We start from the raw sequence: 22,275 nt of genomic DNA on the forward strand, positions 1-22,275 counted from the left end.
AGAATTAGGCCTCACAATAACTGAAATATCAAATTCCTACAATAAGCTGAACACTGTGCGAGGCTCATAGACATGAAACAAAGGACACACTTTGCTTTGCATGAGCTCATACTCGACAGTGGAGAAACCACCACCACCAAACGGTGAGTGTGCAGGGGGGCCTTTGCAGAAGGTCAGGGAAGACTTGCTGGCTTTCAGCAAGTTGCAAGGTAGAGGCTGCCTATATTGTCCAATTATACTTTCTAACGAATTAAAGTGATTTCTCTTGAGTAATTATTAACGTTTAAAACTGACTCTATTCTTGGGGTGCCTGGGTGGCTCAGTGGGTTAAAGCCTCTGCCTTCGGCTCAGGTCATGATCCCAGGGTCCTGGGATCGAGCCCCGCATCGGGCTCTCTGCTCAGCAGGGAGCCTGCTTCCTCCCTTCTCTCTCTGCCTGCCTCTCCGCCTACTTGTGATCTGTCAAATAAATAAATAAAATCTTAAAAAAAAAAAAAAACTGACTCTATTCTTAACTGCTAGTTCCCTAATACAATTCCATAGAGCCTTCTAAAAGAATAAATGGTACCTATTTCCTGTCAAATGTATTGCCTACATTTCAGAGCCTTTGTAATATTCTCATTTGTAACTATTCCTGGAAATTCTTCACAGTTGAGATAATTATGTACATCTCATCTTATAAATAACTCATCTAGGGCGCCTAGGTGGCTCAGTGGGTTAAAGCTTCTGCCTTTGGCTCAGGTCATGATCCCAGAGTGCTGGGATTGAGTCCCGCATCAGGCTCCCAGCTCCTCGGGGAGTCTGCTTCTCCCTCTGACCTTCTCCTCTCTCATGCTCTCTCTCACTGTCTCTCTCTCAAATAAATAAATAAAATCTTTAAATAAAAAAGATGAGGATCACATGTTAGAAACTGCCATAAAATATAAGCATATTTACATATACTTAGAAAACACTGCTTTCGTACTCTAGTAAAGGTTACAGACATTTAAAAAAATAACAAAAACAAAAAACCCGTAACTGGGCACCGCAACAAAACAACACAAAACACCCATACATCTATAAAAACTAAAATTAAAGCCAATGTGGGTAGAACATGTTTCCAAAAATATATAAGGAATGTTAATATGCACTGTGCTGTGGCACTGGGAATCAATCCAAAACATTTTCTCTTGGCAACACTGATACTGAACATTCCTTTCTTTCCCCTTTCTTCTGAGTTCATTGTTTGATTCTCATGGAAGGGAAGGAAAAGTTGCAGTGACAGCAACAGGGGTCAGGGCCATGTGCTTTTTCATCACTCCAGCAGCTTTCTAGAGTATGTCACTGATGAATAACTTCTGCTTTTCCCTCTTTCACCCTCTGTAACTTTGCTGTTACAATGTTTTCTTGACCCAGCATTTCTAAAATCACATTCTTCCTCTGTTTCTTAACAATAGTTCTCTTAGCCCTTTTCCTTCCTGTCACCTGACAGAACTTCAATTTAAACTATTCTTTCTAGTTGTACTAATGTTTTTCCTTTCTTAGATGTTGTAAAATGCTTACTCTCTTTGCAAGCGCAGATAAGAAAAAGCTTTCTGAATTGGTATTAGTAGCCCTCTGTTTGGACTCAGCAAAATAACCTCTGAAGGGTTTCATCAACTTTATGGAACTATAATGAACTAGAAAGCAATACTCGGTCCTTGGCTCTGACAGACTTGAGTCTGAATGCTGACTATACCATCTACTGTTGTGTGACCTCAGGCAAATTATTTAACTTCTCAACTTCAATGACCTTATCTCATAATGAAGAAAAGTACTCCTTCATAGGATTATCATAAGGATTAAATGAGGTAACATATTTAAACCCATAACACATGCTGGACATATAGAATGTACTTAATAAATCATTCTTTTTTTTTTTTGATGAGGAAAGAAGAAATTACATAAATAATCTGGTGATATTCAATATAGAGGAAGGCAGCTCCTTATAACTGACTAGAAGAACCTCTGAATTTCATTTGGACAGAGAACTGATCACATTGAACATCATTCCAAATACAACACAAGGAGGCTGTAAAGGGTGATGTTGAAAATATCAGCAACATAGATTTCTGCTTCCAGATAAGATGGAGTATCAAGGACCAGATGTAAACTCCTTTCAGAAACAACTAAAGAACTGCTCAAAATATATGAACCCTGGACCTCATGCACTGAAGGACAGGGATCCCTGGGGGATGCAAAATAATTTCCTCAACTTAAGAAACAACTATTCAAATCCAAATGAATTGGAATAAAGGTTAAAAACCAGAGCAGGAATCAATACAAAAGAAAACAGAAAAACAATAGTGAAAGAAGAAATTAATGAAGTTAAAAGCTGTTTCTTTATGGAGATCCATCAAATGGATAAATCTCTAGCAGAATGATCAGGAAAAAAGTAGAGACACAAATATCAAGAATGAGAAGTGATGCCGCACTACAGATTCTCTAGATAACCAAATATTAAAGGACTATTATAAACATTTTATTTCAATAAAGTTGGCCAACTTAGAATGGACAGATTCCTAGAAAGACACAAATGATCAAAGTCCACTCAAGAATAAGCTGAATAACACTATATCTACTAAAGAAATTGAGTTTTTTGTTAAAAACAAAAAACAAACAAAAAAACTTCCACAAAGAAAACTAGGCTCAGATAACTATTCTGATGAATTATAGCAAACATTTAAGGAAAAAAAAATACTACATGATTTTACATTAAGTTTCCAGAAAATAGAAGGGGAAGGAATACTTTCAAATCATTGTAAGACAAACATTACAAGATAAAGAAAAGAAAATTATAGACTAGTATCTGCCATGCATTGAAATACAAAAATGCTTATGGAAATTTTAACAAATCAATTCCTCTAAATACAAAAAGGGTAATATATCATGATTCAAGTTGAGTTTATTAGTAATCCAAAGTTGGTTTAATAGCTGAAAAATTATCAATACAATCTGTCATATAAACAAACTGAAAAGAAAAATCATTCGACAAGATCCAACATTCATTGCTATCAGCAAACTGAATAGGAATAGAGGAAACTCCTCAACATGGTAAAGGGCATCTACAAAAACCCTACTGTTAACATCATACTTAATGATGAAAGACTGAATGCTTTCTCCCTAAGTGCAGAAACAAGGCAAGGACATCTGTCAGCTCTCACCACTTTGATTCAGCATTGTACTGGAGATTCTAGTTGTTACAGTAGGGGAAAAAAGGAAGCAGTAAAAATGTCTTAATATGCAGGCAATATGATTACATAGAAAATCTACACAAAAGCTATGATAACTAATAAATGAATTCAGTAGAGTTGCAGGATACAAGATCAATATGCAAAAATCAATCATATTTCCATGTGTTAGCAATGATCAGTTGGAAATTAAAATAAAAAACCATTTACAATAGCACCAAAAGCTATAAAATAGTTACATCTGAAAAAGAGATGTGCAAGACCTATATACTGAAAGCTACAAAATACTGCTGAGCAAAATTAAAGACCTAAGTAAGTGTAGAGGTATTATGTTAATGGATAATTATGTTAATGGATAAATAATGAAGACTCAACATTGTTAAAATATCAACTGTCTTCAAACTAACCCACAGATTCATCACAATCCTATTAAAAAAAATCCTGGTAGGTAGAAAACTGATTTTAAATTCATATGGAAATGCAAAGGACCCTGATTATCCAAAACAACTTCGAGAAAGAAGAAAGTTAGAGGTTAACCAAACTGGATTTAAAAGTGAAAAATAAAAAAGGGAGAGAGAAAAAGTTGAAGGATTTATACTACCTAACTTAAACGCTAATTATGAAGTTACTTTAATCAAAAGAGTATAGTATTGGCATCAAGCTATATAAATAAATCAATGGAACAGAGGAAAAAGTCTGAAAATAAACCCACACATACATGGTTGATTTTTGACAAAGATGTGAAGGTAATTCAGCGGAGAAAGCACAGTCTTTTCAACAACAATGAAAAGGAACTTGTACTCATTCTTCTTACCATATACAAAGATACTGGATCATAGATTTAGATGTATAACCTGAAACTATAAAAATTCTAGAAGAAAATATAGGAGAAAACCTTTATGACCTAGGGTTTGGCAAAGATTTGTCAAAGAAATCATAACTTCTTGTCAAAGCTGCCACACCACACCACAGCATGGTCTGTAAGAGAAAAAAACCAGTAAGTTGGACTTCACCAAAATTAAAGATGTATGCTCTTTGAAAGATACTGTTCAAATGAAAAGATAAGCCATAGACTTGGTTAGGAGAAAATTATGTTAATCATATATCTGATAAAGGGTTTGTATATAGAATATAAAAAGAACTCTCAAAACTTAGTAAAAAGAAAACAAACAACCCAATAAAATATGGGCAAAAGAGCTGAACAGACACTTCACCAAAAAAGATCTAGAGATAGCAAACAAGCATATGAAAAGATATTCAACATTATCAGTGAAATGCAAATTAAAACTACAATGCTACACTACTGCACACCCATCAGAATGTCTAAAATTAAAAAGACTGACCATATTAAGTGTGGGCAAGAACACCTGTACCCTACCGATGGGAATGTAAAATGGTACAGCTACTTTGGAAAACAGTTTGGCAGTTTCTTAAAATATCAAACATATAGCCACTGTCTGGTCAGCTCAAAACATAAGTTCATAGCAATTTTACTTGTAACAGTCTCCCTGAAACCTAAATGCCCATCACCGGGTGAACTGATAAACTGTGATATACTCATACAATGGAATACTACTCAGCAATAAAAAAATGCAATGAACTATCGATACACACAACAGATGCATGATCCTCAAAATAATCATGCTAAGTGAAAGAAGACAGATTAAAAAAAAGTACATATTGTATGATTCTGTTTATATAAAATTCTAGGAAATGCAAGATATCCATAATGAGAGCACATCAGTAGTTGATTAAAGGGCTGGAAGGAGGTGAGGAAATATGATTACATAGAAAATCTACACAAAAGCTATGATAACTAATAAATGAATTTCAGGAAACTTCCGAAGGTGGTGGTTATATTCATTATCTTAACTGTGGCAAGGTTTTCACTGGTGTGTACATATGTCAAAATGTATCAATTGTACACTTTAAATGTGTACAGCCTATTATATATTAATTATACCTCAGCAAAGTTGTTAAAAAATACCAGTCAAGTTACGGAATTTTATTTTTTCTTTTCTTTTTTTTTTTTTAAGATTTTATTTATTTATTTGACAGAGATCACAGGTAGGCAGAGAAGCAGGCAGAGAGAGAGGAGGAAGCAGGCTCCCCGCCAAGCAGAGAGCCCGATGCGGGACTCGATCCCAGGACCCCGAGATCATGACCCGAGCCGAAGGCAGAGGCTTAACCCACTGAGCCACCCAGGCGCCCTATTTTTTATTTTCAAAAAATATTTTATTTTTTTATTGGTCAGAGAGAGAGAGCGAGCACAAGCAGGAAGAGCGGCAGGCAGAGGCAGAAGCAGGCTCTCTGCTGAGCAGAAAGCCTAATGCCGGACTCCATCCCAGGGCCCTGGGATCATGACCTGAGCCGAAGACAAATGCTTAACTGAATGAGCCACCCAGATGTCCCAAAGCTTGGGGATTTTAATGACAATGGGCCACACAGTACTTGAAGATGCTACAAGACCATTAATTACATTGAAAATAGGACACTCAGTGATGATTCAACAGAAGCTGAAAAATAAAACAAAGAAAAAAGAAAAAAAGGAATACACAGCAATTATACGAATCATGAGAAAGGTTAGAGGAATTAATAAGGGTCATCCACATAGTAAGAAAGTATGGTAAAGAGCAAGGCTTTAGAAGCAGGTGTATCTGGGTTCAAATCCTAGCTATTTCAACACTAGTTGTATGCTGTTGGGTGAGATATCTAATTCTTGTAAGTCTATCTTCTCATCTGTAAATACATTCAGAACTGTTGTGATCATTAATTGACATAATGTATGAATGTGCCTGACATAGTACCTGGTACAGAACAGATGCTTTATCTGTGAACTCCCTCCTTTCATTAGTATTTTAAGCTTAGTTGGTAAAATTAAACTACTTATCTTGAGGTTTGGATTAATATTTTTGAACATGTACTATGTATAGGGATTTATGTTAGGCACTTTACTTGTTATTATGGCTATGCAGAAAGTCAAAGAACTTCTCTTAGAAGTGAAATTCTCCACAGCTTCTCAATGCCCATCTTTTGGTCCTGGCTGTCAGCGAGATTGGTTCTCTCAATCTGTGGCTACAAACTCAGCAGACATTATACTCAGTTTGGTAACTCCCAGCACCTAGCAAAGGTTCTCATGGCAGTGCAGGTTCAATATATGCTTGCTGAATTGAATTAAATTGATCCTACTGAAAATATGAAATGTCAGTTTCACTAGTAGTGTGGGCTATTTGGGTTATAGAATTTAATTCAATAAAAAGACCAGTGCCCATTTGGAAAAACTGTAAACACAGAAGTGCCTGAAGATTTTTGCAGGTGTATTCTATTATTTTCTACAGTTTACATTTATTTTATTACAAAAATTCATTGTTTCCTTTCTTTGGGATTAGTGCAAGCCCAAAACAGATTTTCACATGTCAAAAACAAAGCCCATTATATTGCAAGGACTATTAGGCATTAATGAGGCAGATGGAAACTAAACCACTATCCTGATGGTTAAAAATATTTAATTTCCTTGCCTTTCAAACACATTATTCAGCATGGTCTTCCCAATAATGGAAGCCAGAATTTATTTCTATGCAACTCTGAAAAATGCTCACAGTCTTAGGGAGGCTGCACAACAGAGCGGATGTCAGGATGTCTGTGTATAATAGTTGGGGGAAATGGCTGGAGACAAGGAAGTTGTGTAAACACTATCAGATATAGTTTGAGAACCTAGGGGAAAATAATCAAAAGAACAGAAACCAATCTTAAACAAAGATCTATAAATCTCTGACCTAATTATTTTTTATTTTTAAGTAATCTCTATATCCAATGTGAGGCCTGAACTTACAACCCCAAGATCAAGAGTCGCACACTCCACTGACTGAGTCTGCCAGGTACCCCTGACCTATTAATTCTACTTCTAAGAATCTATATTACAGATAAAATCCTCTGTATGGAAAAAAGAAATATATACACAAATATTTTTAGAGTATTATTTATTTAGAATACCTTGAAGAAATCTAAATATTGAACCTATAAGAGAATAGTTAAGTGAATTGATCAAATACTATGCAGACATTAAAAGAAAGATTATGGAGATCATCCAGCAAATTGGAATGCTAGATGGAAAAATACACAAATTAACTTTATTATGAAATATGTTCAAGAAAAAAAAAAGGATGGTAGGGGTGTCTGGGTGGCTCAGTTGGTTAAGTATCTGCCTTTGCTTCAGGTCATGATCTCGGGGTCCTGGGATCAGCCCTTTTCGGGCTCCCTGCTCAGTGGAGAGCCTGTTTTTCCTGCTCCCTCAGCTCCCTGCCACCACCCTGGTTGCTCTCTCCCTCTCCCAAATAAGTGAAAAATAAAATCTTAAAAAAAAGAAGAAGAGTAGAAAGAGGATGGAATTACATCAAGTTGTTAACAGTAGCGTTAGGAAGAATGGAGTTTTTGGTCATCTTCGTCTCTACTTTCTAACTTTTTTGTAACCTAGTTATAAAACTTGTTTCTGTTCTAACTTTCTAACTTTTTTGTAACCTAGTTATAAAACTTGTTTCTGTTCTAAAATTAATACAATTTCAAAATTACGTTGTAAACTGGGTATGGTCTTTTAGTAAGAGAAGAAAGGAAAGTAAGAGTAGGGAGGAATGATGGACAGAAAGGCTGACTGGGCTACTGGTAGCAATCTAACCACAGGCTGTTATGTACGAGCTCTAGTTAACCATCAGTTGAATAACTCTATTAGCAGACTGCTCTCCTTTTAAAAAAAGTTGCCATATTCTGTGGTTCTTTTTCTTCCGAATTCTGTATTCTGTACCAGAGCAAAATACAGAAGGCAAAGAGTTAATACCCAAGGAAGTTTAGTTTCTTCCTTATTCTATAATAAGTAAACAGACTGTATGTTTTAAAAACATTTATCTTCTAATAAGGCCCTTTACACTGTTAATGTCTAACACTAGAATTAACCACATTTTCCAGATGGAAGGGAACTCTAAACTTGATGACTAATGCTTTGTTGGCATCTATAATGGAAGAAATAATTTGGTCCCCAGATGTGTGTTTCTGCTTCATGCTCCTAGCCAGCTAGCTGCCAGTGTGAAGAGATACAAATCCCTCTAAATTATTTCAGTGTTGTCATTTAAAAGCAGGTTAAATAAATACTGGGACTTCGTTTAGCAAATCTGTGCCTACGTCTGATCTCTTCTTCATTTATACAGTAGCCTCTCCTCCTTATCCATGGGGAATATGTTATGAGATCCCCCCTATGGATGTTTGAAACGAGAGATAGTTCCAAACTCTATAGACTATGTTTTTCCCTACACCACATACCTATGCTACAGTTTAATTTATAAATCAGGCCTAGTAAGAGATAAATAACAACTAATAATAAATTATAACAATTACAACAATATTCTGTAATGTTATGTGAATGTGGGGCTCTCTCTCTCAGAATATCTTATTATACTATATTCACCCTTCCTGTGATGATGCGTGATGATAAAATGCCTATGTGATGAGATGAAGCGAGGTGAATGACGTAGGCATTGTAATGGAGCGTGAAGCCACTACTGACCTTCTGACAAAGTCAGAAGGAGGATCATCTGCTTCCAGATACTTGCTTCCATGGTTGACCACAGTAACTGAAACCAGGAGAAGTGACACCATCAATGAGAGGGGCACTAATGTATTATTAATAGAATTTCCACAAAATATAACCTTCAGCTGAAAGCAAGATGACACAGGCTCTGTAATACTGACTAGAGGGAAGAAAAGAGGGGGAAGGGATTGCAAAATGCTCCCTTCACAGAGGATATGATGTTCCTACATGAGCTGATATCTTTGGACAGTTCTCAACCCTTACTATCAGAATGTACTACTCATTGACAGACTGTACTAGGCATATCTCTTTCATTTCCTTCCTTCACACTCAGAAGCCCTTCTTTATCTCCTGTTGAAATTCTTCAAGGACTATCTCAACTCACATTTCCTTCATGGGGCAAACATCTTTCCTATTTTTCTATCTGGTACTGAGCTTTTTTGTTAACATTTCACAAAATCATAAAATTTTGGAATTGGAGGGGATCTTAGAATCATTTAACGTAATTTTCTCTCTGAAACCCAGAGAGAAGTGGCTTTTTTTCCAAGGTGTTGATGAGTTAGGAGCAAGCAATTTCAAGTTTGGCACAGAGTAGCCCAGTCATACACTGCCATGTATCACTAAGATCTATAAAGGTCTATCTGCTCTACCAGCTACGCTCTTTGAGGAGAGAGACCAAGTTTAGTTCATTTCCAACATACCCAGGAAGTAGGCAAGAACTGAGGGGATAAATGCCTTCTCAGCTGAGTTAGTTAGAAAAGGTACTAGTCCAAGAGAAATCACATGTTTGATTGGTTTCCAACAGTGCCGCCGAAGATGCCGTAAGAAAGTTTGTGTCTGGAATTTGCTGTCATCTTAAGTTCTGTACAACAAAATAACCTGAAGCAGATGGGAATTGTGTTAGGAAGGGATATTCCATGAGGTGGAGCAAATCTGTCGTATTGAAAACAGGGCAAGCTCTTCTAACCCCAAAGTCAAGTGGGTGATGTGTGCCTACTTTCCTTAGCTGGATTACCATTAATAGTAAAACAAAAATAAACTTTCAGTAGACTGCTTTTCCTTAAAATGTACCACCATAGGGCGCCTGGGTGGCTCAGTGGGTTAAAGCCTCTGCCTTCGGCTCAGGTCATGATCCCAGGATCCTGGGATCGAGCCCCACATCGGGCTCTCTGCTTGGCAGGGAGCCTGCCTCCCCCTCTCTCTCTGCCTGCCTCTCTGCCTGCTTGTGATCTCTGTCAAATAAATAAATAAAATCTTAAAAAAAAAAAACACCACAACCATACACAATCTTCTTTAAAGGTGCAAGTGTATTCCCATTAGAAAATCAGAATGTTATGTAAAAAAATTGACAAAACTTTGAGGAATGTTCTTAAACTTCAGCCAATTTCTCTAGCAAGGATCCCTTTTATCTGAAGGGCATAAGCACTGAAGAAGCACTGTGGGTATAGTCAGAAGTAGAGAGAGTAAAGTTTTAGCTTTTAGTTTGCCACTATTCCATCTATTCATCCATCTGACCTTTCATTTCTTCCTTCAGCAGATATTTACTGAGTACCTACTATGTGCCAGGCACTTTGCTGTGCAGAGCAGTGAATCAGGCAGACATGGACATTACATTCCAGGGAGGAAGACAGACAAAGAAGACAAAAAAAGAAAGCAAGGACAGACTGTAATAAATGCCATAGGGAAATAAACAGGATGAGAGAGAGAGAGTAATGGGTGGGGAGGCAGCAGCAGGAACTACTTTGGCTGACCAGCTAGAAATCATATATCCACTCATGTAGTAACATGGAAATCACAGAACTTTTCTGGCACTCAGATCTCCAACATGAAAAACTGAGGTTGAAGTGGATGACATCAGAGTAGAAACAGCTCTGGACTTGAAGCAAGAAAACACCAGCTTGAGCTGTGCCCTTGTTTGTCACACCATCCCTGCCCTGTGTCTCTGATGACGATACAGTGAGCAGAGCGTGAAAGCCCTTGCGAATCAAACAGATTAAATATGCCACAGACCAGAAGTGTTCCCTTCCCTTCTTTGAGACTGTTTATGACTCTCTGCATCTTAGTTTTCATTTGTACTAGAGAAGACCTCTGAGCACTTCAGAAACTCTAGATTAAAATTTTTACTCTGCTACTTCTGGACAAGAAGCATCTCTCTTCTTGAATGGGATAAGGAGTTTGGTAAAGTGGTACGGATAAACCAACAAGTGATAATATGTTCTTCACTGCACGGTTAAAAAAAAAAAAAAAAGCATGACTTTTTTCCTCTTGCTGTACCAAGTTTAATTCAGTTAGTGATAGGGTAAGGCAAAGACACCAAACTGCTAGCAAGACCATTATTTTTTCTTTTAAATTTTGGCTATTTTCAGGTTTGGTTACACAGTCAGAGAATGGCATCCTTCAAATGTCACAGCCATCACAGCCATCACAGCCAAGAAGAGAAACCCTACCGAGTGTAAAGTGCCATTGTTTGCCACTGCAGGAAGGCGAGCCCATCGTTCATTTTCCAGTTCTTCCATTACTTGATTCATTGCACTCTTCAGCCACGTGTCCACAGAAACACCGATCTGCTTTAGCAGGTCCAGCCGGGCTTCAGCTTTCAACTTAATTATCTAAGAAAACCAAGGAAATGGTCAGAAATCAAGGCATTTTTTTCCCCTCAAATCAATGTGTGTGTTTTTTTTAAAGTTATTTCTGATTTACTAATTAGAATAATCTTGATATTTACTAGCAATGCTACCTTGGGATAAATGTTAATTTTTCACTTGGAAAGAAGGGAGGAAACCCAGAACATAAATGAGGGTAAATGGCACACTTTCATTTTGACAAGATACATCAACAGAACTTCTGTACAGGAAGATATACCATAAAGTCTGCATTCTTTTCCTTTTAATAAGGCTATGCCTCAGACATCCTAAAATCTAGCATGTTCCACAGCCTTCTAACCCATCTCCTAGACTTAAAGTTTTCAAACGATCTCATCATGTCACTCCCCTGGTTAAAAACTTCAGTGACTCCTGACTGAACTACTGGATAAAGATCTGAATTAAATTATGGTGTAGCTGTCAGAAACAGTAAGAGATAGAAAACATAAAGTTCCTAGTCTCCAAATTCAAGGAACTGAAAGACTGCTTGTTCTCTGAGTTGTGTTCCAAGCCATAAGCAAGTAACCATAGAACCAGTTTGAACCTGTGTGGATCCAACAGCCGAGTCTCTGCAAGGAAGCCAGGCAGGGACAGCCTCACACCAGCCACCACCAGTAGTCAGGTTCCCACTCCTGCTTCCCACAGCCCACCCATCCCTAGATAGCATTGCCGCAAGTGAACCAATCCGTAAATTCTGAAAATCTGCCAATCCCTGAAATCCACATTTCTCAAAACCTTAGATATAGTTCTGTTTCTTCAGAGAGACTGTATTTTTAAGTATTGTTCTCTTTTGCTTAGCAAGTAGTAAATTCAGCTTCATTTTTCTGCATAATAGAGAGATGGTCTCTTCCTTCAACACTTTAAGATTCCAGTGAGAAGATTTGGATTGTTTGATAAATTTCAACCTTCACTTCATGGCCTTTCTATGGGACTTTTGGACAAACAAGTGTGCTCACTGAGCCCAGGTGGTATGCAATTCTGATCACTCTCTGGATTCTTAGCTGCAGAAGCTGGTATCAAATTGATCTGAGCTCTATAGGCACCTGGTTGGCTCCCTTGGTAGAGTATGCGACTCTTAATCTCAGGGTTCTGAGTTCAAGCCCATGTTGGATGTGGAGCGTAGAAAAAAAAATGACCTAAGCTCTGACTTGTTTCACTTGAGCTCTCATTGCTGAATTTATTTTGTATTCCTAAGATTTTTAAGCATACAGATTTTTAAAAACTGAGATAAAATTGGGGCACCTGGGTGGTTTAGTCGGTTAAGCATCTGACTTTGGATTTCAGTTCTGGTCATGATCTCAAGGTTGTGAGACTGAGCTCCACATTAGGCTTTGCACTCAGTGGGGAGTCTGCTTGAAATTCCTTCCCTCTCCTTCTTCCCCTCCCCCTACTCTCTCTCTCTCGAAATACTTTAAAAAATGAGATAAAATTCATGTTACATAAACTGCCATCTGAATAATTTTAAAGTGTACAATTCAGTGGTTTTGAATATCATACAAATCCTTAGATAAAGTAATCAAAGTTTTTAGCTTGGAGGTACACAATTTGGTAAACAGCCTTACAAAAATATATTTATTCTTCTAATAATTATTTTGGTAATAGCTTTACTGAGCTAAAGCTTACATATACTATAAAATTCACCCATTTACAGTGTACAGTTCAGGGACACCTGGGTGGGTTAGTTGGTTTAGCATCTGCCTTCGGCTCAGGTCAAGATCTAGGGTCCTGGGATCGAGTCCCGCATCGGGCTCCCTGCTTGGCGGGGAGCCTGCTTCTCCCTCTGCCTGCCTCTGTGCCTGTTTGAGCTCTCTCTCTCCTGCTCTCTGACAAATAAGTAAAATCTTAAAAAATAAAATAAAGTGTACAGTTCAATGACTAAGGGTATATTCACAGATATGTGCCACTATTACCACAATGAATTTTAGAACATTTTAATTACCTCCAAAAGAAACCCCATAATCCTTTAACCATTGCTCCCTTATCCCTTATTCCAGTTACTATTCTACTTTCTCTCTCTACAGATTTGACTATTCTGAACATTTAATATAAATAGAACCATATAATATGTGGCCTTTTGTGTCTAGCTTCTTTCACTCAGCATCGTGTTTTCATGTTGTAGCATGTATGGTGTAGCATGTGTCAGTATTTCATTCCTTTTTATGGCCAAATAACATCCTGATTCTAGCAGAATCAAATAACCAACAACTCAATTTGTCAGCTGATAGACATTTGGGTTATTTCAATTTTTTTGCCTAATATGAATAATGTTTCTTTAAACATTAGTGTACAAGTTTTTGTGTAAACATGCTTTCATTTCTCTGTATATGTGCATATACTTCGGACTGAAATTGCTTGGTCATAAAATCATGCGATGTTTAACCACTTGGGAAAATGCCAGATTGTTTTCCAAAGCAGCTGCCTCATTTGACAATCCCACCAGCAGGGTAAGAGGGTAAACGTTTCTCCACATCCTGAAAGGTACTGGTTAATGTCTGCCTTTTCGATTCTAGCCATCCTAGTGGGTGTGAAGTAGTATCTCATTGTAGTATTGATTTGTATTTCCTTGATGACTAATGATGTAATAAGCATCTTTTCATGGACTTATTGGTCATCTATCTATCTTCTCAGAGAAATGTCTGTCTATTCAGTTACTTTGCTCATTTTTAAAATGGGTTGTCTTTTTAATGTTCTTTTTATTTTGTCTTTGTCTTTATTCTAAGAGTTTTTCTGTATTCTAAATAAAAATCTCTCATCAGATACATGATTTACAGATATTTTTTCCCATCCTGTGGGTTGTCTTTCACTTTTTAAAAGACTTTTTATTTATTTGGCAGAGAGAGAGAGAGAGAGAGAACGAGCGTGCATACAAGGAGGGGGAGCTGCTGAGAGAGAGGGAGAAGCAGGCTCCCCACTGAGCAGGGAGCTCGACGTGGGGCTCAATCCCAGGACCCCAGGATCATGACCTGAGCCGAAAGCAGATGCTTAACCGGCTGAGCCTCCCAGGTGCCCCTGTCTTTCACTTCTCTTTTTTAATTTTATCTTTTATTTTTATGTCTACTCGATCTAATTTTTTTTTTTTTTTTTACTTTCTTAAAAAATTAACATATAATGTAGTCTTTGTTTTGGGGGACAGGTCTGTGATTCTTCAGTCTTACACAGTTCACAGTGCTCACCATAGAACATACTCACCCTTCCCAATGTCTGTCACCCAGCCACCTTCACTTTCTTGATTGTATCTTTTGAAGAACAAAGTTTTTAATTTTGATAAAATCCAATTTATCTATTTTTTTCTTTTGTTGCTTGGGCTTTTGGTTTCATATCTAAGAAATTAATCCAAGGTCACAAAGATTTACTCCTATGGTTTCTTGTGAGTGCTTTATAGCTTCTGCTGTTATATTTAGGTGTTTGATCATTTCAAGTTTATTTTTGTATATGGTATGAGGTAGGGGCCCAACTTCATTCTTCTGCAAGTAAATATCCAGTTGTCTTTGCACCATTCTAGTATGCATTTTAAACTAATACAGGCAATAAAATGTTCTAGGAAAGAAGAGTGAACCAACAACTCCTTCTTGGAAATCATAAATCTAAGTCATTTAACTGCAGAAGCAGAGATACACAACAAAAAAGGAGAAAGAGTGAGAGCAAGAATGAGAAGGAGGGAGAGATATATCAATATATTGTTTTTTTCAATACCAAGTAATTTCATTTTCATAAGACATATTTTTGTCAGTACTTTACCAAACAGCTGATGAGCATGGCATTTGCAAAGTTAGATTTTTAGATTATAGCTCCAGAATAATCATAGCTATCTTTCCTTCAGAGTTCCAACTGTTTATATTTTATCAACTATTTAAAAGAAGAATTTTCCAGGGTTTTCAAATGAATTTTGATGATTTACCAGTTGATTAAAATTTGCAGAGCACAAGTCTCTGTAACTTGATTGCATCCCAGATACTACTTGACCAAATCATTTTAGAATTTGTGAAAAGATAGAGCCTTTTTTTTTTTTTTAAGATAGAGCTTTTTAAAATGATGTTTTAAAAGCCAGTTCTTTTAAAATACATAATCTTGGTGTAATAGGAAATGAATGAAAATAAATAAATGAATAAAATGATAGTATTTGCCACTCTAAATTACCTTTGGTATCTTAAAAAAAACACTCCAAACAACTTTTATCACATGTATTAGGAACTATATGATTATTTCATTTAATCCACACAACAATTCTAGGGATGGATATCATAAACTCCATTTTACAGATGATAAAAATGATTTAACAAGGTCCTAACAATTTTGGTAAAATGTTACTGCCAATGAATCATGCCTCTTGCTATCCACATTGTCCCCTCCCACATTGATTCTCTGCTTATTCATGTGATCTTTGATGGACCATATGCAAATTTGATTCTAGCAGAGATCTGATTAAGTGCAATTAAGCCTGATTTCTGGGAATGTGTCTCCACCATGTACGGAAGCCTAGTTTAGCATATTTGAGGACGAAAGACCATTTGGAAAAAAGGCTCAGCGCTCTAGCAGACCCTCTGGATGAATGTAGCTCCTTGAGTAATCTCAGGAAAAACCTGCAAAACAAATGCACAGTCAACACCCAGAATGGTGAGAGACAGTAAGTCGTTTTTGCCATAAAGCTGGGTGTGTGTGTGTGTGTGTGTTTTAAGGTAGCCAAAGGTTGTGCCTAAATAATTTAATTTCCAAATATCTGGAGATTTTTCAGGTATTTATTATTGATTTTTAATTTAATTCTGATGGGTCCGAGAACATACTCAGAGTGACAGCAATACTTTTAAACTAACTGACACTGGTTTATGGTCTAGTATATGGTCTTGCTGAATGTTCTGTGTGTACTTTAAAAGAATAAGTACTCTATCATTATGGGGTGTTCTACACATGCCAATTAGGTAAAGTTGGTTGACAGGGTTGTTCAAGCCTTGATCCTTGCTGATTTTCTAGCCCCTTGTTCTAATTACTGAAAGGAATGTTGACATCTCTGACTACCATTGTAGATATATCTATTTCTTCTTTCAGTTCTGTCAGTTTTTTGCTTCAGTATTTAGTTGCTCCATTATTAGCTACAACACATTCAGAATTGTTGTGTCTTCTTGATGGAAAAGATAATGACAACCTTACTTTTAATCATTATAAATTATCCCTTTTAATATTTCTTGTCCTGTAGTCTATGTTGTCTGATATTATAGCCACACCAATATTTTAATGGTTAATGTTACTCCCCATGGTGAGCAACAGCTAAAATTTTGGCTCAGTTATTTTGCCTTCCAACTACTATTTCCTGTCAAGCTTCTGGGAGTTTCTGCTCCACAAATTTATCCAGGTTTGGCTGAGGATTTGCAAGTTATTTACATATATGCAAACTTGAGAGCTCCCTAACATTCATCCTCAAGCCAGTAAGACCAAGGCTCTGTGCTTGAATTCTAGTCATGCAGCCCCTTGTCGCAAAGAGCTGCTTACTGTACATATCTCCAAGTACAGTCCCATTCTTTTAAGGGTCTTTCTAGTTTTTACATGGCTTGGATATCTTCCAGTTCTATTAAGTATTTTTGCCCCAGGTTAATGACTCTTATCTAAAGGAGAATTAGTCTAATATGAGCTAGTTTCTTACCACCAGAAGCAGAAATCTTGTGGAGACAGTCTACATTCAAAACAAACTGCAAAGAAATCTTAAATTTTGCTCAAGTTTACCATTAATAATATTTCCATTGCAATTCTGAAACTTCAGTATATTGCAGGATAAAACAAAATATTGTTATAAAATTTTGAACATAAGCAAAAAAAGACAAATATAAAATCAAAGAAATTCAACAAAATCCTCCTAATTTTAAATTTTAATTGGAAATAACAACATGAACTCATGATTAAAAAAAAATAACAATAAACTTCTAGCTCCGAAAACAAAGAAAGGGCCAAGACATAAATGATACTCATTACAATAAGCACCTTCACATCCTAGACCTGGGTGTCTAACTACAATCCTCTATTAATAGAAATCAGAGCTCCATGGAGAATCAGACTTAATTCTAAGTCTGATCAGGGAGAATACAAGGTGAGTCTATGATAGCAAGCCTGTGTGAGAAAGCAGGAACTGTTTAAACACTAATGGGAATAACATCAAAAGGACACGGAAGCCTAAATGGACTCTCACTGGCTGAATTTAGACACTATGGGGCTTAAAAGAGGCCATCTATAATGGAAAATAGATGAAATTAATAAAAATCTACAATAAATTGAGAATATATAAGGTGGGACTGACCCTATGAGGAGAAGTAAAGGATAATGACGTGAGGAAAAAATATCTACCACAGAGCTGTGAACTGAAAAATTCCCAGGGCTGAAAGATATCATAGTTCTATCCAGCCAGACTGAGAAACCTTATTGGGTACTTATGGCATAACAAGAAACTACAGAAAGGAAATGCACTGGCAATAGGGCTAAATTTGCCCTACTGGAAAGGCTATTCTAAACCAACCCAAACAAAACTTAAAAATCAAACTCCAAAGGATTAAACTGATCTGGAGCTGACATGGCTGTCAGAACAAAACTCAGTAGCCTTTAAAAAAGAAAGAAGAATTCAGATTCAATAACCAAACACAATTTCTACTAGGTATTTGAAAAGCAGAAAAACATGAGCCATAACTAAAGGAAAAAATTAATCAATAAGAAAGAGACAAAGAAATAACAGATATGATGGAAAGAGCCGACAAGGATTATTATAAATACACTTAAGGATTTAAAGGAAAACATGAAGGTAGACGGGCATGAACTGGGAATATAAAGAGAATATAAAGAACCAAACAGAACTTACAGAGCTGAAACTGTAATATCTGAAATAAATATTCACAGGATGGCCTTAACAGTAGTTTACATACTACAGAAGAAAAGATCAGTGGCCTTGAGTATATACTAGCTCATCAAACTGAGCTTAAGACAAAAAGTAAGGCTGGATGAAAATGTGAGGGGTGATCTTTGCATGTGATGTGTAGGACGATATCAAGTAATCTAATATTCATGTAGTTGAAGCTGAACTAACCTATATGATAGAAAGCAGGTCAGTTGTTGCCTGGTCACAAGAGAACTTTGGGGGGATGACAGAAATATTTGACACCTTGATTGTGGTGGTGAATATTAAGGGAGATGCAATTGTCCAAGCTCACCAAACCCTTCACTTGAAATGGTTTCATGTTATTGTTTATATATTATACCTTGATATAGCTGATTTTTAAAATTCCATGAAATCATAATGAGTAAAGTAAGTAAGAGTGAAAAATACCCATTTGCCCCTACTGGAGGTGACCAGTACTTGCTAGCTGCAAGTACAAAAAGAGGAACTTTAACAGCTGGAAGGCCTGGTAGCACCACCTAATTAGGTGACTACTAATAGCATCATTAATAGAGTTGATTAACTTGATAAAAACATCCATGTGATGAAAAACAGTATCATCTATGAAGTATTCTTGCCTAAAGCACTCATCCAAATCAGGCCTCGAGATTTTTATTTTATTTTTTAAAACATTTTATTTATTTATTTGAGAGAGAGACAGTGAGAGAGAGTATAAACAAGGAGAAGGTCAGAGGGAGAAGCAGACTCCCCGTGGAGCTGGGAGCCCAATGTGGGACTTGATCCTGGGACTCCAGGATCATGACCTGAGCTGAAGGCAGTCGCTCAACCAACTGAGCCACCCAGGTGCCCCATGGCCTCGAGATTTTTTTAAAAAATTTATTGTTATGTTAGTTACCACACAGTACATCATAGTTTTTGATGTAGTGTTCCATGACTCATTGTTTGCATAGAGCACCTAGTCAGGCCTCTAGCTTTAACTTCTATTTTATAGAATAGAAACAAACATATAAAGCCAATATTGCAAAATATCAATGGTTGAATTTAGCATATTGGGAAATATGTATTTACTCTTCATCTTTTATATGTTGTTGAAAATTTTCACAATAAAAATGAAAGAAAGTGATTAGTCAAAAGGTCTGCTGACATATTATGTTACATGAGCACAGTGAAAACCTGCAATAACAGACCCAGAGGTGATGTAAATCTGGATATAACATGACTGGAAATTCTGTTTTTATAACAGGCTCATCCTTAGTATTTCCTTAATCTTGAGGTGGATGAGGCTTCACATTTTATGCAACTGAAATTTTTAGGTTTCTCCTATCGCATGCTGGCAAGGGTATTAATTATCATTTTTTGAGTCACTGAGGTACAAGGATGACATAATTCTGAATTCCCAACAGAACCTTATAGGATGACAATTTAAGAGAAAATGTTATCTACGAAAATGTGTTTATATAGATAATAAGTGATATTTCTTGGTTTTGTTAATTCACCTTGTTAATGTACTTTGGCTTTCAAATGTACATTCAATTCAGATTTTAAAAATATAGTTAATATCTTGGGACGCCTGGGTGGCTCAGTTGGTTAAGCTGCTGCCTTCAGCTCGGGTCATGGTCCGAGGGTCCTGGGATCGAGTCCCGCACTGGGCTCTTTGCTCGGCGGGGAGCCTGCTTCTCTCTCTGTCTCTGCCTGCAGCTCTGCCTGCTTGTGCTCTCTCTCTCTCACTCTTTCTCTCTCTCTGACGAATAAATAAATAAATAAAATCTAAAAAATAAATAAATAAAAATATAGTTAATATCTTTTTTTTAAAAGATTTTATTTATTTATTTGACAGACAGAGATCACACGTAGGCAGAGAAGCAGGCAGAGAGAGGAGGAAGCAGGCTCCCCGCTGAGCAGAGAGCCCAGGCCAACATGGGGCTCGATCCCAGGACCCTGGGATCATGACCTGAGCTGAAGAAAGAGGCTTAACCCACTAAGCCACCCAGGCGCCCCAATATAGTTAATATCTTAAAGAAAGAATCATATCGTCTATAGTTCCTTCAGGAGGCCTCACCCAAATGTGAGTTACTAAAAATTTCTGAGTATCTTTGACTTCTTACATTAAATTTCTCCTCTTTGTGTCTCCTCGCTGTCAAAAAAAAAGAGAACTGCCCTCAACCCAAATAAAAGGAAAAATCTAAACATGCAAAAAATAATTGTGTTCTGGAACAACAAAGTCACGTACAGCTTCCAAAAAGATGGTATTTAAAATTCTTGGTCTCTTGGCAAGCTACGTTTAAAAGAGGAATGCTAAGTCAGATGAAGAATGTGTGTGTCTGCGTGACAAAAGGCATTTCAAAAAATTCAAATACCTAAATACCAGGTTAAGAAGACTGTTATTAAATTTTAACTTAAGCAGCTATTGCTTTGTTTCAATTCTTGAATTTGTCAGTGGCTGCAAACAGTACCACATCTAATACAAAGATCTTTGTGACTAACATAGAGATCCTAACAATAGAACAATAGTGTGTTCATCTCTGTGTGTACAGTTCATCTCTGTGTGTACAGTATACTCATCACTATCTAGCACATGGCAGGTATTCATTAAGTATTTGTTAAGCTAATCAGTTAGCAAATTTGTGACACATTAACCAGCCAATAATTAATTAATCACATATAAACCCTATTCTTTGGAAAAGCACAGACCATTTATATTTTGATTTCTTATGTTTGGAAAAAGTTTATTACTGAGTGCCATGAAGGCTTTTATTCTAGTTGGCAACACTGAATGGCAACACAATATAGAAAAGACTGGATAGGGGGCGCCTGGGTGGCTCAGTGGGTTGGGCCTCTGCCTTCGGCTCAGGTCATGATCCCAGAGTCCTGGGATCGAGCCCCGCATCGGGCTTTCTGCTCAGCGGGGAGCCTGCTTCCTCCCTCTCTCTCTGCCTGTCAAATAAATAAATAAAATCTTTAAAAAAAAAAAAAAAAAGACTGGATAACGTAGATTAGTCAACAAGGAAGAGTAACACTCATGTTGGTAGGAGTTATAAACCAAACATGAAGGATATAATGGAATTTTAACCAGCTTTTCCCCTTTTGATTAGGTATTTATAATAAAGTAAATAACTACTAAACGGAAAGAGAAAATCCAATGCAAATGATATACAAACAAAGGGAAGAAAGAAGGAGTCTACACAAACTACTAATGTCAATTCTTTTGAAGTTTCTTGTGGTCAAGTCTATCCAAAAACCTCATTATGACCATCTGGTAAGTACTACCCCAATACTACACTCCCATATTTGCCATCTAATTTTAGCTGGGTTATTCTTTATACCTGATATGTGAAAATCAAATGAGAGATCATTTTAAGATCATAGTAGGATTAACTATATTTCATAGATATTTAAAGCTGAGATAATAGATCCAGCATCATGGTTTTTAGCATATTCCGTATTTTTGGTAAAGAAATTATCTCTGAGAATGCAGACTCAAATACTGGTATTAGGAAAAATAAGACAATCTGTTGTGGGAATCTCACTTCATATTTTTAGCTTTAAGCTAACAAACACAGGGCTGTTTAGCACACTCACGGAAATAACAGGTCATTGAGCCTAAATGCAGACTTGTGTGACCAATACCTACTACTGCTACTCCTGGGGGGTTTGGTGGAGGGATGGTACCAGACAGTAACACCATGGAGGGAGTCTGGAAATAGAAAATACAAGACAGAACACACCCTTCAGAAAACTTCTGAGACTTGTCCTGTTCCACCAGGGCTCTGAAACTGGCTTCACTCAGAGTATGGAGAAACAAACAGCAGGAGAAACTCATACACAGGCCAGTGTCTCTCAGACCAGGCGAAGGCCTGCCAGCAGTACTTGGCTGGTACCCTAGGGTAGTGGCTTAGCCTGACCCTGAGTTCAGAGTGGAAAATGGCTATTTATTGTACACCCTGCCCTCTTCACTGTAGAGGCAGTGGATCATGTG

The 22,275-nt window shown here is 37.0% G+C and overlaps 1 protein-coding gene across 2 annotated transcripts in view; it reads right to left on the reverse strand.

The window, feature by feature from the left end:
- Positions 1-22,275, reverse strand: part of FCHSD2 (FCH and double SH3 domains 2) — a 289,905-nt gene that overhangs the window by 14,721 nt on the left and 252,909 nt on the right. For both annotated transcript variants that reach the window (XM_080816044.1, XM_080816045.1), the window contains one exon: positions 11,234-11,395. In XM_080816044.1, the coding sequence (XP_080672170.1) occupies positions 11,234-11,395 (162 nt within the window). The remainder of the gene's footprint in view (positions 1-11,233; positions 11,396-22,275) is intronic.

Source organism: Martes martes, assembly GCF_963455335.1.
Source record: "Martes martes genome assembly, chromosome: 10".
NCBI lineage: Eukaryota > Metazoa > Chordata > Mammalia > Carnivora > Mustelidae > Martes > Martes martes.